At 36.1% G+C, this 18,913-nt stretch overlaps 1 protein-coding gene across 1 annotated transcript in view; it reads left to right on the top strand.

Annotated features, from left to right (window-relative positions):
• The window catches only part of HDAC9 (histone deacetylase 9), a 582,041-nt gene that overhangs the window by 358,449 nt on the left and 204,679 nt on the right, over positions 1 to 18,913 (top strand). Inside the window, exons 18-19 of the mRNA XM_007946059.2 lie at positions 13,220 to 13,275; positions 13,522 to 13,609. Coding sequence (XP_007944250.2) covers positions 13,220 to 13,275; positions 13,522 to 13,609 — 144 coding nt within the window. The remainder of the gene's footprint in view (positions 1 to 13,219; positions 13,276 to 13,521; positions 13,610 to 18,913) is intronic.

Below are 18,913 nucleotides of genomic sequence, written 5' to 3'. Positions count from 1 at the left end.
TATAGGTTTTTCACTTACTTCCTCATCTTCACGAGGTTTGAATCTCCAAAATAAATTCATTTTTGAGAGCATTTTAAAATCTTACCTATTAGAGATTTTGTCTGTCACACACATAAGGGACAAATAACAATGATTAGAACTGAATCAAATAGACTTATTTCTGTATTTAGTTAATGCACTTAAATGAAGAGATAAATATGTACCAGTATACTCTTTGCACATCCACTATTGAATGACAATCTGTGGTAGTTAAGGTTGTGTGTCAACTTGGCTGGGCCATTGTTTTGAGTGGCTGGGCAGCTAGATGTAGTTATTCCCCGTGATGAGGTAGTAATTACCTCCATGGTGAAGTCTGCTGTGAGCAGGTATGCAGTTGCCTTCAGGGCATGGCCTACTTCCAGTGTATATGAGGAGGCTTTGAGGAAGTTCTCAAACTTTTGGTACATCTGGTTCCTGCATTTGGCTGTCTTCATCTCGGTGTGCTGCCATGTTGCCTGCTGTTCTTGGGATTGTTCCTGAACTTGATTTAGTGGCCTGCTGTATTGCCTGCTGATCTTGGGACTATGCTAATTTGCCTTTCCATTTTGGGTTTGTCAGCCTTAGTAACCAACAGCTGCATGAGTCAGAAAAAGCCTCCAGCTGTAGTGGATCTGGAACAGGAGTCAGAGTTGAAACCAAAGGTCAAGGGCCTTCATCCAGCCTCTAGAGCTGGCACTTTGAACTTGGACTTCTAACCTCCTAAAACATATGAGAATAAATCCTTGTTTGTTAAAGCCATTCACTTGTGTGTTATGTCTGTTATAGCAGCATTAGAGGACCAAGACACTATCTAAACATCTGAGAAAGAGGGAAACATTGACAACTTATGTTTACCATTGTGGCAAACTGCCTTGATCTTGGCCTTCTCACAACCTATAATACAGGGTGCTGAAACTCTCCCTGAATACTGCTTGAGTCAATTCATAAACTGATTTACAGTTCTGAAAATTCACAACCACTTAAAGGCTCTTGGGTGAAGTAAAAGTGATGCTACCTATTGAGATTTTTTGCTCATTAACCAAGACTTCTTGCCTCGTTTGCCTGCCTATGATGTCTTCACTGCAGTTGGCTTGCTTCTAGGTTCCATTTGACCACTCTACTTTTCTGATGGCTAGTATCTCAATTTGTAGTTTGTAGTTTTAACTGCCTGTTCCATGATTATTGGATCTATCAGCTTCCAACCCCTCTACCTGGTTCTTGACTTAGATAGTACAGATTTCATTACTTCTATGTAGTTTAGCTCATACTGATTAAAAAAAAAAAATTGTTGCATCTCACTTCAGACTCTAATAATATTCATCACTCTCCCTTCTAAACCTTGCTGAGACTTTATTAGTCCATGGCAACTACTTGACATGCATTGTGAAAGTTTTTATGATATCTTAAAAATAACTTTTATAGGAAAGAATACTTGAAATAAAGTTGCTTTAAATTTATCATTTATCTGTAAGGTTTTCTGCTGATATATTTTCACTTCAATCTGTAAAATGTAGAACAAACTAACAAATAATGTAAAATAGAGGAAATCTTCCAAGTAATTATTTTTTTAAAATCTTATATAGTATTAAATTTGATACATGTTGTTTTTTGTATAATGCAAATGTTTCTTTGCTTTTTAGTTTCAAACTCAGAAGACGTTGTTTTTGCCCTTTGACTTTTGCTTTTTGATTGTTATTGTTTTTGTTAGGTGCCATTAAATTGGTTCTGACTCCTCATAGCAATCCTATGTACAACAAAATATCTAAATTGCACATACATACACATTTGGAGAATGTAAGCATTTTACACTTTCATAATGGTTGGGCAATCCTACTTCTGTAGTGATACTGCCTCGGAAACCCAAGGAGGACTTGCTATGAGTCGGGTTTGACTCGACGGCACATAACAACAACAACAACAACATGATTGCAAAATAAACACACATGGACACACCTACATGCATTGCACTGGTTATAAAATGAAAAGCGTGGTCAGTGACTTGGTGTTATTTTAACATGAAGTTATCATGTACATAATACTCCATAAGGACCAGGCAGTGTTTCATTCTGTTGTGTATAAGGTCGCTATGAGTCAGAGATGATTCAATGACATGTAACAACAACAACAAAAACAGTACTCCCTAATTAAATTTTTTGGTTAAATGTTTTATTTAATTGGCTAGCTCTTTCTGAGTTGATGAAATTTATTTTTTGGTAGCTATTTTTGCTGTAGTGCATGGTCATGAAGAGTTAGAATTTAATGCAAAAAGAAAATTTACAATTTCAGAGAAAGCATAATATGCTCAAAGTTAAAATGATATATCCAAAAAGCCTAGATATTTTGATATAATTATAAAGTGCACAATAGTGAGTTATTATTGATAGTTGTGAAATTTCATGAAATTGAATAAATACGTGTGTGTGTGAAGATGCCAATGTTAGAACCACTGTTAATATAAATCTAATGTGGTAGGATGTCAATTTAATGACAGAAGAGATCTTATCATAGAACATTTGTTGATATTACCTTCTTTTCACGAGTATCACCTTTGCTCAGGTCTTAGTCATTAATATTATTTTGTTCCATTATTTTTCATAGAAATTTACTATGTCTTATCTCTAAATATTTCTCTTTGGTTCTTAAAACAAAACACCTCTTTTGCCATTACTTTTCATCTGATGTTTTTAATACTGAGGCTGTATTTAAGGAGATCTGGTGGTTAGTGCCTGAAACATTTGACTGGAAACCAGAAGGTTGGCGGTTCAAACCTACCAGCCAGTCCATTGAAGGAAGATGGGGCAATCTACTTATGTGAAGATTTACAGCCTCAGAAACCCAGTGGGGGTGGCTGTGAGTCAGTATCGACTCGATGACAATGATTTTGGTTTTTGGTTTGAGGCTCTATTTACCAATGAAAAATATCTGATATTTTGTCCAAAAACCAGTTATGTTTCAAAAAGATCAGTCAATTGACTTGTTGGGCCTTGTGTCAGCTGAAACCACTGATTGATAAACTAAACAAATTGCTTTTCACTCACTGCTGTCGAGTCAGATCCGACTCATAGCAACCCTTTCCGGGGTTTCACTATGGAAGTAGATTGCCCAGGCTTTCTTCCGAGGAGTGGCTGGTGAGTTTGAACTGCCAGACTTCTGGTTAGCAGTAAAATGCCTTAGGCACTATGCCACCAGAGATCCCAAATTGCTTTTAGTGGGTTATTATTGCCTTACCAAGACTCATATCCTGATGATTTGCCCTTTCACGAGAAGAGTTTCTTCATAGTGGATCCATTGTTATTATCTTCATACAGCATTCAACTTAAATTCAGTGTAATATAAGCAGCATCAATTATCCTCTCTCTATTTTCTGCCATAAACCTGGGATTTCATGAATGTATTCAGTCTTACAGCCCCAGCTCTGCCAGGCTCAAGACTGTAGGCATTATCATGACAGTTGCCAGGTTGCCTAAGAGCCGGTTTCCAGGGCTATCATCATGCTTCTTCCTTCTAGATTCTTTAGGAAGCTGGGCTGGCATCTGTGCATAGACTTTGGGGTCCACCATTGAGTTTAAATGCTAATGTCACACTCCTGTTTCCCTGGCTCCCTTAAGCTCACTCAAAGAAAATGGTATTCCCATATGTCCCTTATTGTTTTCTTGGCAAACATCCCTACCTCCCTTAATATCCCAGATTTTAGTATGTGAGAGACAAACTTTCTTTGTGAAACTTCCTTTCCTTAGAGGCCGTAGATTAATAGCATTACTTCTAAAGCAAGCTGTCTTTTTAGAATATCCTTTTTAAGGCTGAAGTAAACTGTTATTTGGGGAAAATATTAGTGTATTCTAAAATATCACCTATACTGGTGAACTGTGGTTAAAGGCAAAGCGAAAGACTGATGTTGTTTACTAACATGAGTATCAAATTTTATGAATAGTTACAATATTCATTAGGAAATGCCTGTTCCTATTGACTTCGTTTTTAAGTATTCTGCCCTTTTTAGTCTTTTATCCTCATAGCCCTTTTCATTTTTTTCCCTTTAGAAAGAATCACAAAACTAGATTTCTTATTATTTAATATAGAATTAACTATAAAATGTATCCTAAAGATTTGTGATATTGAGAAAAAGTGAGTGAAGTCTGGCGTTTGTCAGTGGTAGGTCTCTAATAAGATTTTTTTTTGGATCCCTTCATTCTTTCTCACAGACTGACATAAGAGAGCCAGCCAACTATCTATAATCTTTAGCAAACATACTGTATTTCTTTTTACTTCTAAAAATGGTTTGATTCCAACAAATTAAGCTGGAAAAAGAAATAGTCTACGCTTACATTATCGTTGCCATTGTATAAATCATGCAGAACTAGTTTTCAGCACAGAGATTAGTGGAGCTAAAGAGGAAGACAAAGTTCCCAAATTACTATTGAACAGGACCTTTGCATGGGAGTTGGTATAAGATATGTTGGGTAAATGACGAGCTGCATTACATTCATAATGAGTGGCTTGCGGTTGTAGATTGTTTAACATCGCATTAAGAACACTGCTGTTCCTGAGGCTTTCCTGGAAAGTAGAACTGAGTCAATTGTGACACAAGCTCTTAAAGGTAAAAAGCACTGGGAAGAGGCAAAGACGAAATGGAGAATATCTGGGTGGGGGGGGGTGTTGCTTTTTTTTTTTTTTTCCCTGAACCTGATAGCTAAATCCTCAAATCCATTACCAGAGAATCATAGCAGGTGAAAGCAATAATCATCCAACTTTCATGCATGATCTTACTTGGCAATTTTAATACTCAGTGTTATCATCAAAATCACTGTGAACAATGTCCACTGAACAATTTTTGGTTTCTTTTGTAAAAAGAATAGCCTCTCATTGCACTGTGCTAAGGTTCACCAGCATCATTTTGGATGGGAAAGCAGAACTATGTTTAGTTGACTTTTCATAGTTGTTCTACAAGGCTTTTTTTATTTTATTAAATTTTACCTGAATGGATGGAGAAATGATACTGGCACTTATAAATGAAGTATGTAATATAACAAGATCAACAGCGTTATTTATATTTTAAATGTTGTGACAATAAATATCATTACCCACCAGAAACTAAAAACAACAAAAACTAAAATGTCATTAAAGATTTCTGCAATCCAAAAGACAACACAATTACTTCAAGCAGTGACTTTTACAAACAAAATTTTAATATCACAGAAGAACAGTGCGAACTTCTATCCAATTAAATCTTTCAGAAGCATTATTTCTTTACTATGTTTCTGTCTTGACCTCTGTGCAACTTAATATAAAGGATCAGATGTTAATTTCCATAAATCATTTTAAAAAAACTTGCTAAAACCAGGTAATGCATTCCTTATTTTCATTAGTCTTGTGCTCCATCACTAGGTAAAATACTTGTACACATGGCAATTAGTTTATTGAGCTATGACAAAGCATACTTCTTATGAGCAAACAGATTTGTTAGGAGGAAAAGTGTGTTATTGTAGCATAGTAGGATTAATTGCAGTTTCTGGCTGCTTTCAACACTTCTTTCTACCAGAGTCAAATAGCCTATGCACAGAAATATTTGATAAATGTACTTATCACTGAGTAACAGATTAAAAGATGCCCATCTGTCCTTCTTAAAACTTATCAACCTACATAAGTAAAGGAATGTTTCTTAAAGCCATTTTCACAATTAATAATGTATCAGTATGAATTTGTTTAGGTAGCTGTGTTTTTTTTTTTTTTTTAAAGGAATATCTAAATAAATATGACAAGCACATAAAACATTGCCTATGGATTTCCAATTCACTAAATGCATTGAAAGCAAGAATTCAACCATCTCATCTGAATTTGAAAACATGCTGTGGAGCTTTTCCACTCTGTGCCTGCCTGGTTTTGATACATGTTATTTCACTAACGATTGATACTTTGGTACATTTAGAAATACTTTAGGAGTAGTACTTAAGAATTGGGAGGTAGTTATGTAGTTCTGAATTTGCAATGCACTAAAAACGTATTTTAAAAACAAGAATCTGAATCAACTGGTCTGATATGCTCAATTAATCTTTGGATAGTAAATAGTCATATTATACATAGGACTTAATTTTGTCAAAAGAAACAATTCTTTTATTTTTTTCTTGTAGTTTCCCAAAATAAAGCTGCATTTTTAAAAATACAAATCTAATATTTGATCAACTACTTCTAACAGAGAATACAACATCTCATTTCTCGTTGTCAGTTTATAAATATAACATAGATTTCCTATTTTTTTTTTTTTTTTTGCACTGCAATTATCCTTTCATTCAGAATTGATAGATCAAAATAAGTAAGTGGGAAACAGCACTACTGAGTGTTACAGGTAGTATTCTGTAAGCCCTAGCTCATTGTTTAATATTTTTAATATTAATAAGCTCACTAATGCCTAGAATATCAATCCTTATGCATTCCATTTCATTTTGACAACTTGAAATTTTCCTAGATTCATATTTTGTGCATTCCACTTTCCAATTATTAATGAATGCTTGCAGCTATTTCTTCCTATTTTGAGTCACACCCCATCATCAAATAAAGGCCCTAAAAGCTTTACTCCATCCACGAATAAAGGTCATCCCTACTTTAAGGAGGCAACTCTTCAAATATATCTTGAATGCTTTCCAACCTGAGGAGTTCATCTTCCAGCATTATATCAGACAGTATTTCACAGTTCTTCATAGTTTTCCAGTAATATATCAGACAATGTTTCACTGCTGTTCATAAGGTTTTCAATGGCCAATTCTTTCAGAAGTGGATGGCCTTTTCCTTCTTCCCAGCATGTCTTAATCTGGAAGTTCCACTGAAACCTGTTCACCATGGGTGACCCTGCTGGTATTTGAAATGCTGGTGGCATAGCCTTCAGCCTCATAGCAACATGCAAGCCACCACAATATGACACACTGATAGACAATTGGTGGTAATAGTTTTAAAAGTCTGTATAAATTAACTTTGCTTTTCTATTCTGTGTTCTATATCTACTGAGTAATTCTGGTACACAGTTTCTTTTTGACTTTATACATCACTCTTATAAATTGTGAGTAGGCCCTTATTTTCCATAGCTTCTGAAACCAGTGATGGTTTCCCCAAGGAAGTGATACGGGAGCTGAAATGGGAAGATGAATAGGTGATGTCACAGCAAAAGTAGGGAGGTGGGCAAGTTGAAAATCTTCCACAAAGAACTTCCACAAAGAACTAGGAGAATGTGCCAATGCCTATGGCCGGAGGAAGCAAGGAACTGGAGGGGCCAAAAGGAAGGCAGTATTGCTGAAGTGGAGAAAGTAAGGTGGTAGGTGGTATAAGATGAAACGGATGAGGTAGAATGAGGTCAGCTATCACAGTGTGAGCAGTCTTAATTGTCAGGCTTCTGATATGGAATCCCAGCACTGCCACTTAATAGAATGAAGCTTAAGCAAATTCTTTAGTCTTTCTGTGCCTCAATTTCCTCATTAGTGAAATGGGGATAATAATATCACCCTCATTATTAGAATTAAAAATTTTAGAATTTCTTAATTGTTATATTTTTATTTGCATTGTATAATATTACATATAAAATGAACTCTGTTATATTAGTATTATATTATTTCATATAATTCTATATTATATTGTTATCACTTATTTTGAATTATTCTATTTTCTAAGTGAAATAAGAAGCAAAATCACGAGCAATGAGTAATCACAAAAAGGGGTTACTGGAAATATGAGAAGGGAGAAGAAGGTATAGATACTCCTTTGAACAACTTGGAAAGTAAATTGAATAAAGAATATAGTAAGATTTCTGGACATTACCAAGAACCCATTTGAGATTTGTAGATCTTGTAGTAACTATGGCCTTCACATATTTTTGGCTGCTGAACAGAGCAGGTGGGAATTTCTTTTATTCAGAGAAATGTGTTGAAGGGAGGAGGGCAAGGTGCATAAACGTATATGTAAGGAAAGAGTTAAGATAATGGACCCTGGATTTTAAGCGAGGAAGGAGGGAAGTGAGAACATGGTGCTGGAGGTGAATTATAGAAAGCAAAAGTTAGGTAAAGTCTATGCATTGGAAACCCAAATACAGTTGAGGAATAAGCTAAAAATATAGAATGGTGGCAGAGTAAGGTGTTTGGCGCTGAGATTATGGCAGATTTGTTGTTATTGGTTATGGAAAGGTCTAGAGGTATGCCTCTAAACAAAAGAAATGCATATTGGCAATGAGAAGTAAGAGCATTGAGAAATCAGGCTATTGAATGCATTGTCTGTGGATATGAAACAAATAAGAATAAATACAGGAAGGGTGATGGAGAGAAAGAAAATCAAAAGACAATATATTTTAAGAATGCGTATATAAGTGCATAGATTTGAGTGTTATTTAGAAACAAAATTAATAGCAATTTATCATTAATTAAAATGAAATGGAAGAAGTATGGAGAGGGAGCCAATAAGGACAGTTTGGTCCCTGATCTGAGTCACTGGAAAAATCACATAATCTTTGCTAAATTAGAGAAGGTTAAGGAAAGACCAGGAGCTTGGTGTTGGCTATATTAAATTTGAAATGACTTTGAGATATTCAAGTGAAGATATTGAGTAAGTGGGTGGATATTTTTGTTTGATACTCAGAACGGAGTTCATCCTGGAAATGAAAATTTGTGAATAATCTATAATGGGTTGTAATTGAGTACATGTGATTGGGTGATATCACCTAGGAAAGAAGTGTGAAATGTAGAGAGGAGACACTTAGCCTGTGCCTTGAGTAACTTCAGAATTAAATGGAAAAGCTGAGGAGTATAAGACTTCAGGCCAGACTGAATAGAAAGTGGAAAAATAATAAGAAAACCAGGAGAGTGTGAAGTCACAAAAACCAGCAAAGACAATGTTTTAAAACAGAAGATGTGACCAATGTTGTCCAAAGCTGAGGAAGGAATGGGTAGGCTGTTAATATATGCCATTGGATTTAGTGACATGGAGATCATTGGTGATCTTAGCAAGAGCTTCTTCAGTGGGCTAATGGAAATGGAAGATAAATTAGAGAAAGTTGATGATTGAGACAAAGGAGAAGAAAAGAAAAGTAAAAAGTAAGATTGACCAACTTTTCAAGAATTTTAGCTATTAAGAGGGTAAATAAAGAAGTGTGACAACTCTCTAGAGGGATAGAGGGATAAAAGATCATATTGAAAAAAAATATAAATACAAGTGTGCAAGGATCTCTGGTAGCATAGTGGCTAAGACACTTGCCTGCTAACCAGGCGGCTGGCGGTTCAAACGCACCAGCCACTCCCCGGAAGGAAGGTTGGGCAATCCTACTTCCGTAGTGATACTGCCTCGGAAACCCAAGGAGGGGTCGCTATGAGTCGGGGCCGACTCGACGGCACATAACAACAACAACAACACAAGTGTGCAGGCACATATACATGTATATTTGTTTGTGTTGGCTTCAATTCATATCAACCCTATGTATGACAGATCAAAATGTTGTCCAGTCCTAGGTCATGCTCTGTGGGCCATTCTTTGAGGCCATTGTTGAAGCCGTTCTCAGTCTGTCTCTTTAAGGATCTTCCTCTTTTTTGCTGGCCCTCTACTTTACCAAATGGGATTTTCTTCCCCATGGATTGGATCGTCCTGATAATGTGTCAGAGTGAGCAAGATGAAGTTCCATCATCCTTGCTTCTACAGAGTATTCTGGCTGTACTTTCTTCAAGACAAATTCGTTGTTTTCTATGGCAGTCGTGGTATGTTCAATATCCTTCAAATGCATCAATTCTTCTTCAGTCTTCCTTTTTCATTGTCCAGCTTTCACATGAATATGAGGGGATTAAAAATACCATGGCTTGAGTCAGGCATACCTTAGTCATCAAAGTGACATCTTTGTTTTTTAATATTTTAAAGAAGTCTTTTGTACATTTCTTGACTGCTGCTTCTATGGGCACTGGATGTCAATTCCAGGAAAATGAAGTCTTTGACAACTTCAATATTTTCTTCACACATTATGTTGCTTATTGGTGCAATCATGAGGATTTTCTTTACGTTGAGGTGTAATATATATAATGTTATATATATGTGTGTGTATATATATATATATATATATATGTATATGTATATATATATATATACACACACACACATACACAAAATGGCAAACACTTGAGCCTGTTTCATATCAATGAAATGGATAAAATTGGGAGGGAAATTTTAATATGGATTAAACAGGTAAGTGATAGTGGGAAAATAGGAGGGAATGGAATCCAAGGCAGATGTGGTGAGATAGATTTTAGGAAGACTAACACCTCCTCAACTGGAATAGGTTGAAAGGAGCTGAACTTTCTCAGGAGTCCATCTCAGTCATCTTTTTTCCACTTGTCTCTTTCTGAGTGATCTAATCCTTTTTTACAAAAGATTTTTGTGAGGGGTGGTTGGGTACAGAGGGATTTGTGCTCTCAAAGCAGCAGTGAGGAACAAGGAGCACACACCAACTCCATCTTCTGATATTGGCAGTTTTGTGAGGTGTGAGTAAGGAACAGCTACCACTTGAATAGAGTGTGGGAAAAACAGGCTTGCCAGGTTTTGGCTAAGGAAAGGGGGCACTCAGAAAGAAGTGGGATGTGTAGGAGAATTTGAGGTTCTTTAGAGCACAGTGGAAGGTTTGGGGGATTGTGATGACTGAGAAAACATCTGTTGATATAATTAAGATAGTTTTCATCCTTAGATCATGCAGCTTCAGAATTTAGCTGAAAGGTGGAAGTAAAAGGTTATTGCAGAAGATTATAAAGTGAAAGGAAGATCCTTTGTTTAAGGAATTTGGCTATAAAAAGAAGAAGATAGAACTCAAATTCCATTTTTTTTTTTGGTCCTGTATAATCTAGCTTCTTACCTATGTGATGTTATTTCCATTTTGTTCATTAACATGAACTCAAGTCAGATTGGACTCTGTATATAATCCATTTTAAATGCTTTCTTCTGAGCCATTGTTCATGCTGTTTCTCCAGGCCAGAACATCTTTTAAATCTTATTTCTGCCTTTATAAATACAACTTCTCATGTAAGACCCTGTTAACATCCATTTCTCAACTTTCTCTTTCCAATAGGTTTCTCACTATAAAATAATTCATGTTTGTTGTAAAACCATCTGGAAAATATAAAACATTATAAATTCAAAATAAAATAACCTGTAATACCATTATACAGGTATATAATATTGTATATATTATTTTAATACTAATATTTTAAAATTAATATTATAAATCTTTTCCACTTCATTGAATATGTATAACAACATTCTAATAACTGAATAATGGTAGAGATGTACCATAATTTATTTATCCATTCTCCTATTATTAGCCAATTTAAATAGTTATAATTTTTTTCCTGTTATAAAGTAGATTATCTTTTACATAAGTTCTTGTCTACACAGTAAGTAACACCTTCAGGGCAAAAATCCTTTATTGAATTAAAATTTCAAACAGTATGAATGTTAAAGTCTGCAAATACAGAGGCAGAATAATTTCCGGAAAGGTTATAATAAGTTATCCTTCCACAAGCAGTGTTTTAGAGTGTGTAAAGCATTATTTCAGTATCAACATAGAATACTTTTTAAAAATTCCAATTTTCCTGAAAAATGGCCTCTCATTGGGTTTTTATCTGCATTTATGTGAGTGCCAATTAAGTTGAAAATTTTTTTCCTTATACTTCTTGATCTCTGATTTTTTTCTTTGTATCATTTAGTCATGACTTTCACTACAAAAAAATACGATTTTTTATTGGAAATATAAAATTTATTTAATATTTTAAATCTAATAATAAAGTTATTTAAATGTTAATTATATTGCCTCTTAGTGTATGTTATTATTTTCACTCTAACTATTCTTTTGTTAATTAAATATTTTGTACCTACAATAATCTTTACTGATCTCTCCATTCTCAAAATTCTTATAACACTTACAGTCGTACTCCATATTTCAGTCTCTATTGTCTTGTGTTGTTCATTAATAGTTTCTTTCACATGACTCATTTATCTCCAGAGATAGTAGCTTACAAAGACAATATTTATCACCATTCTCAGATTTGTACTTGACATTGCATTACTTGGCTTCTAATTTGCTTGTGAGATTATCTTTCTGCATATGCCCATCAATATATATAGCAAATTAACTAATTTTGTGCTAATTACCATGATGTACTAGAAAAATGCATGTGTGTTTAAATTCTTAGGGAGTAGATTTTCTTTTCTCAATATTATCGTTGTACTTGCAGTGAACTATTAAAAAAACAATCCCTAGAGCATATTAAAATTATTTCATAGGTTTTAAGATTGTGTACTAAAGAACATTCTCTTTTGAGCATGTTACTGAAATCAGAGTTAAGTGAAAGGTGGTGTGAACCATCTGATGAATGATTAATTTCCATGTCAAGCAACCCTGCTTTTCAGAGCATGATGCCTTTGCGAGGATTTATAGTTCCCTGCCTTCACGCTGGAGTTACTTCAGCTTTCCGTGATGCCTTCCAACTAATCTGGAGGTTAAGACATTCCTTGATCATGGATAGATCTGATTGCTTCTCAGCCCTGGAATTCTTTATAAAATTCCAGAACATGGGCTAGAATTGACTTAAGGAATCCAATAAACTTGCAAGTCTTGGCAGTCATCCAAACTAAATTTATAGACTGGAAAAAAAATATGGGCTTTCCATTGTTCCCTTTTTCACCTTTCTGGGGTTTCTTTTGTGTATGTGTGAGTGTGCCAGTGTAAATTTATCATTTTGCTGACATTGGAGTGAATATAACCAGTGACGGGATGCAGCAAAAGATTTTTCACTTTGGATCTTCCCTGGTCTCTCCGAACTTTGACCCAAACCTGTACCAAGAATGAATTTCTTCTCCCTCTGTAGGATGTTGATGTCATAAAATAAGAGGTTGCTCTTGAAAACGAATCATGCTAGTACAACAGCTGACGCGCACATTTGCCAGCTAGGTACAGCTCCCAGATCCCTGTTCTTCCCCTGCTCTGTGGCAGCCTTCTGTATGACAGAGGGTCTGAGAAAAATGTAATCATGTATATTGTTTCTGTCCATCCTGTGAAATGGTAATGAGGCCAAGAAAACCAGCTCAGGAGCCCTAATAGGCTTCAGTTTATTTTGTGTGTACCTGCTGCTCTGCAGTCCACAGAGATCCAAGCACTGCCCCCATATCTGATCATTGAAAACCTATCTTGTTCTTACAGAATGGGTTTGCTGTTGTGAGGCCCCCAGGCCATCACGCTGAAGAATCCACAGCCATGTAAGTACCAGAGACTGTTGCCCATCTCCAAGCGCCACGGTTCCTGGCGGTCACCTGCCCCGTGCATGTCTCTGAAGCCTCTAATTGTTAGCAGATGGACTGAAAAAATCTTGCGAGGTACTCCCAGAAGCAGATTTATGGCTTCAGAGATCATATAGCATTTTAAAAAAATGCTCTGAACATTATTTATAATGGTTTTCCTGGCTGATTTGCTTTCTTATTTCTCTGTTCTTCTCTATTCCGCAGGGGGTTCTGCTTTTTTAATTCAGTTGCAATTACCGCCAAATACTTGAGAGACCAACTAAATATAAGCAAGATATTGATTGTAGATCTGGTATGTATTCCTGGCCAGAGCTGCATTTTCAGTGACTCTAGATAAAAGGAGTAAGTTTGTATTTCTCTGTCAGGCTGTCTTGCATTTAGCACTTGCAAACAACTGAAGGGTGCGTTTCCTTTGAATGTGGAAACTCATTAAATTCAGGGTTGCAGTTCTGAAACCATAAACATTCACGTTTCACTTTCATGGTGTTAACTGCAATTTAATGAGAAGAAGGCGCAGATCAGGGCAACTTTTATGATCCTTAAATGAATTGATACTTCCACAGTTAAAATAACCCAACAGAACCTGAATTTACTTTTCCCTACAGAATATGGACTTTAAATAGTCAGATGTGCTGGAAAGAATGCTGTTGCTTTGGTTACCAAATTGGCCACTTCCCCTGGTTAGCAATCATGTTGCTTGTTGTGCAACCGTGGTATTATTAAAACAAGCCAGTATGTCATTCTTTCTGAAAAGATCTCAGATCGCAGATGCCAGTTTGGGATGACTCCCTGCAGGAACCCTGAGTGATTAAAAGCCAGCGGCTTTAGATTAGTCTTGCATTTTAACATGATGCATTCTTACAAAATAGAGTTATAATTTGTTTAACAAATGGTTTGTTTAAATGCGGATGACACTTGGCATGTTGTCTATAGTATATTCATGAATAATGAGCTGGAGATCTGCCCCATACCAAAAGGACCAACCCAGGACAGGGTGAAGGAGAACTGAATGGTGATTTATGAGCCCCGTTTTCGGTTTGCCTCCAGTTCATGAGGAGGTGTAATAGGTTGTCTGACAAAGCATAGACAGGAAATGAACCCTGGCATCCAAACCGAACCTGCTACATCTGCACTTAATTAATTTTTGCAGGTGATAAAAGATTTAAAGGCAAAATATGTTAAAGGTTTTTTTTTTGAAGTGCACAGCTTCATAGTCTAAATCTTGTTCATATCTGCACTCATAATTAAATCTTACTGGGAAGTCATGGCCTCACCATCCAGCTCTCTGGTTCCGTTAAGCAGGCACACCAAAGGGTTGAGAACACAAACAGAGCCATCTGAAGAAATACATTGTTAAGTTAAAATAAAGATAAAAGGAATGAAAAACTGATAACCATTTTTAGTGTATGGTTGGAATGGGTGTTATTCACACCCTATACTATAGCTTTCCTGTAAGCAGTTTGGTGTGGACAACATTGAAGCCATTTTTTTCCATGTATCTTTTCCAAATATGCTTAAGTTTCAGGTACAGGTCATAGTTCCTCATTGAAGGAAAGTGTTGAAGGCCTAGATGTACTACAGGAGCAAGGTCTTAAAATTATATGAAAATGAAGATATCAGTACCTATTTTCCCATGTACATACAAAATAACATTTTAAATGACCCATAATTACTGTTTGGGATGATTTATAAGATATTGAATTATGTTAAAAATATTATTTGACTAACCTTCTTAGCATGTTCCTAAGTTCTATGCTAGAAAGATAAACCAAAAACTTGAAGATAGGACAGCAGGTGAAGATAAGGATTATGAGGAAAATTTTTTTTCTAAGTTTCCAATTTTGTCAAAATTATATGGAAAACGGACTGGGAAACAGTGTGTGTCTTATTCTTAAGAATCTTTTAATATTTCCTTTCTGAGGAATCTCTTTTAAACTTTCACTTTATGGTCTATGATGATAATCAATAACAGTTAAGAATCCCTTTTGAAAGCACACTTGCGATATCCAAATGCAGAAGTAATAAATTGCACAACAGACTTGAAAGCTAAAATGCCCAGCTTATGGTACATGGACGCTTTATACCTCAGGAGGCTTTTGTGTAAAGTTTTGTTTTTGCACATTAACGTAAAAAATAACAGACTGCTGGAAATACTTGGATACAATTTATAAAATACATTAGTTGGTAGCTAAGAGGAGGTTCCTGCAAGCTTACTGGCCTTTGATTATGAATTTATTCTATTATCCAATCATAAAGGATAGTTATTTCCCAGCAGGCTGTAGCAGACGAGAAGTTTTAGTTTCAAATTCTCTAAATACATGAAGTTCTATCCAAAGGGTTGCCTCTGAGATCACCACCAGCTCACATATACTTACTTAGAAGTCTTCCAAATTCTGCAGCTGCAGCGCTACTTTGAGGAAATTCCCCTGTTTCTTCCAGCTGCCGAGAAGGAAGTTTTAAAGTGCCACGTGGCGCTGAGACATCCGTTCTCCCTGGCTGACAGGTCTATTCCTTAAGTTAGTGGAGGAGAAGAGGTGAAGGTTCTTCAGTGGCTAAAGGCATTCATTCCTGCATATCTGATGCCATTATTGTTAGTATTGGGTCTGAACTAGCTTCACAAATTCTTGGGCTGACAGAGAGCAAATTTACTCCACTGTCCAGCAGCCAGTTTCAATATTTTCCTATGACCAGTAAGTAGAGAAAGGATCTCTGGTGGTATATGCCTGCTAACCAAAAAGCCGGTGGTTCAAACCCACCTGCCACTCCATGAAGAAAGATGAAGCAGTCTGCTTCCGTAAAGATTTGCAGGTTTGGAAACCCAGTGGGGGTGTTGCTATGAGTCGGAATCGACTCAATGGTAGTGGGTTTGGTTTGAGTAAATAGAGAAGGTCCCGGGTGATGCAAATCATTTGCACTAGATTCCTAACCAAAGAGCTGGCAGTTCAAACCTACCCACCAGTGCCACAGAAGAAAGCCCTGGCAATCTACATATGTAAATATTACAGCCGAAAAAAATCTAGGGAGCTCAGTTCTACTCTGTAACAAATTGGGTTGGCATGAGTCAAAATTGGCTTCATGCCACAGGTTTTAGGCTACTTGGTAAATACAGAAACAGAGTTCTAAATCAGCTCCTCCTTGGGGCAACAGCCAATGGGAAGGAGTTGAATATTTTAGGCAAGAATGATTCTATTCCATCTATTCAGTTCATTCATTCTAGTTTCCTTTCTGGGGAGATTCCAGAGACATTCAGATTGGTAAGGAGGAGGAGCAGGTACAACAACTTGCTTCTCAAATGGTAGGAGACTGGCCATTGTGTTCAGAGCTTTACTGCATCCTAGAAGTAGGATTTGCCTGCATGATTCAGGTAGCTTTTATGGAATGATTTTTTTAAAAAAAATAATGCCTTTTTTTTTAGGTTTTCATAGAAAAGTCACTTGAAATGTCCTTAGATTTTTGAAAGTTCACTTTTGGTCATGTATATTGAGAATTTTGTAACCACTCCTTTACCAAATATTTATGCTTGATGACCTCAGCCTTAGTATATGACTTATTCAAAGCTATTTTAGTATAATAATGAATAATGTATTGGTTCTAAATCTTTGTATAAAATCTATTTTTGCAGTATTGGTTTAACCAGTAAAATATTGAAATCATTCTTCAGAATTTCCCAGCATGTCTTTCTTAGATACCAGTCCTATTTGGGGGGTGTAAATGATACTGTTTACATAATTTCTATAGTAGTTTCTCACAAACTTTTTCTTATGTTAAAACCAAAAAACACACACTGCCGTTGAGTCAGATCCGACTCATAGCAACCCCTCCTTGTGTTTCTGAGGCAGTTTCACTACAGAAGTAGTTTGCCCAAACGTCCTTCTGAGGTGTGGCTGGTGGGTGTGAACCACCAGCCTTCTGGTTAGCAGTCAAACGCCTTAAGCACTATGCTACCAGAGCTCCTTTGTTGTTGTTGTTGTTATGTGCCATCGAGTCAAACCCGACTCATAGCGACCCCTCCTTGGGTTTCCGAGGCAGTATCACTACGGAAGTAGGATTGCCCAACCTTCCTTCCGGGGAGTGGCTGGTGGGTTCGAACCACCAGCCGTCTGGTTAGCAGGCAAGTGTCTTAGCCACTATGCTACCAGAGCTCCCAGAGCTCCTTTAGTCTAGTATAATTTATCATAGATGCTAGTGTTTCATTCTATGGAGGAACAATAAAGCATACTTGAACAGGAAGTACTTAGTATGAAATAAAAAATTCTCAAGGCTATTGACCAAAATGAAAAATATACTAGGACTTACATTTATATCTAAATATTTCATAATATAAGTACAGGATTAAGGATTGCCTGAGTATTAGGATGGACCTGTGCATTTTAATGAATAATATTGTTTGAAAACTTTGTCATACAGTGGACAAAAGTGTATTTCTTATTCAGAAATTTATGCACTAATGATTTTATATATAAGACAAATTAGCATCTTCTATTAATATTCTTCAATAATATTTTACCAAGTCCCCGAAAAAACAAAAGCAATCAGAGCAATGTTGTTCTGCTTTGCAAAGTATGGATGCATTTATGCCCAGAGCACAGTTTTTCTTACAATCTTGACTGAAAATTCTATTGTGGAATGGAAAGGAAAACATCCCTCCACTGTTACTTTTCCAACTGTTTTCTTTTTTGTTCATCCTCTAGGTATCCGGTGGCAACTTCAAAAGATAGTGTGGCTTAAATTGTTTCAATTGAGTTCACATAAAGGAGAATCGTTTTGCTCTATCTGCCTTCTTTTCATCTCAAAATTCAGAAATTAGAGGATCTGGTATTTTCAGTTAGCTATATTTTTCTGACATGTATGCCTTTAGCTGGAACAAGTTTATGGGATGATGCATATCCCAACATTTTATGATTACCTCATTAAGTTTGGATCTACTTGGCAGTTTAGACCTACCAGCTGCTCTGCAGAAGGAAGATGGGGCAATCTACTTCCGTAAAGATTAACTGCCTTGGAAACACAATGGGGGTCACTATGAGTCATAATCAACTCTATGGCAGTGTATTTTTTTTTTTTAAAATATATATATGTATGTATGTATGTATATACATGTACATGTACTATGCATAAAAGAGAAAGGAAATTAGTGTATATCTACACTGTGGATAGCAAACTCCAGGCAGACTTTCAGAATACACAACAAAGGAGGCTTTGGTAGTGTCTAGTGAAGGAGTTCTGGGCTGGAGGTTGGAGTCAAGTTGTGTAAACCTCAACAAGGAAAAATACTGACTGACAGTCTCAACTCACAGAGTTGCTGAGAGGATGGCAGAGATAATGAAATTAAGTGCAAGTTAACCACGTAATGGTTAAATTTGGCCTTTGGAGTAAAAAATGGATTCAAGACCCAGTCTTACAACCTAATCACTGTATAATCTTAGTAAGTTCCCTAAATCTGTGAGCCTCAGTTTACTTATCTTTTAAGTTATGTCCCTAATATAAATATTAAATAGTCCATGCATGGTGTTTAGTATAATTGATACATGGCAGGAATTGTTGAAATTAGTTATTCTGACTCATCTAAAATCTAAAATGTCAACACAACATAAGC

This window comes from Orycteropus afer, unplaced genomic scaffold (assembly GCF_000298275.1).
Source record: "Orycteropus afer afer isolate SDZICR_OR568_19922 unplaced genomic scaffold, OryAfe1.0 scaffold00008, whole genome shotgun sequence".
In the NCBI taxonomy this organism is placed as follows: domain Eukaryota; kingdom Metazoa; phylum Chordata; class Mammalia; order Tubulidentata; family Orycteropodidae; genus Orycteropus; species Orycteropus afer.
Note: the sequence above shows the minus strand (reverse complement) of the source record. Positions and strands in the feature narration are given on the sequence as shown.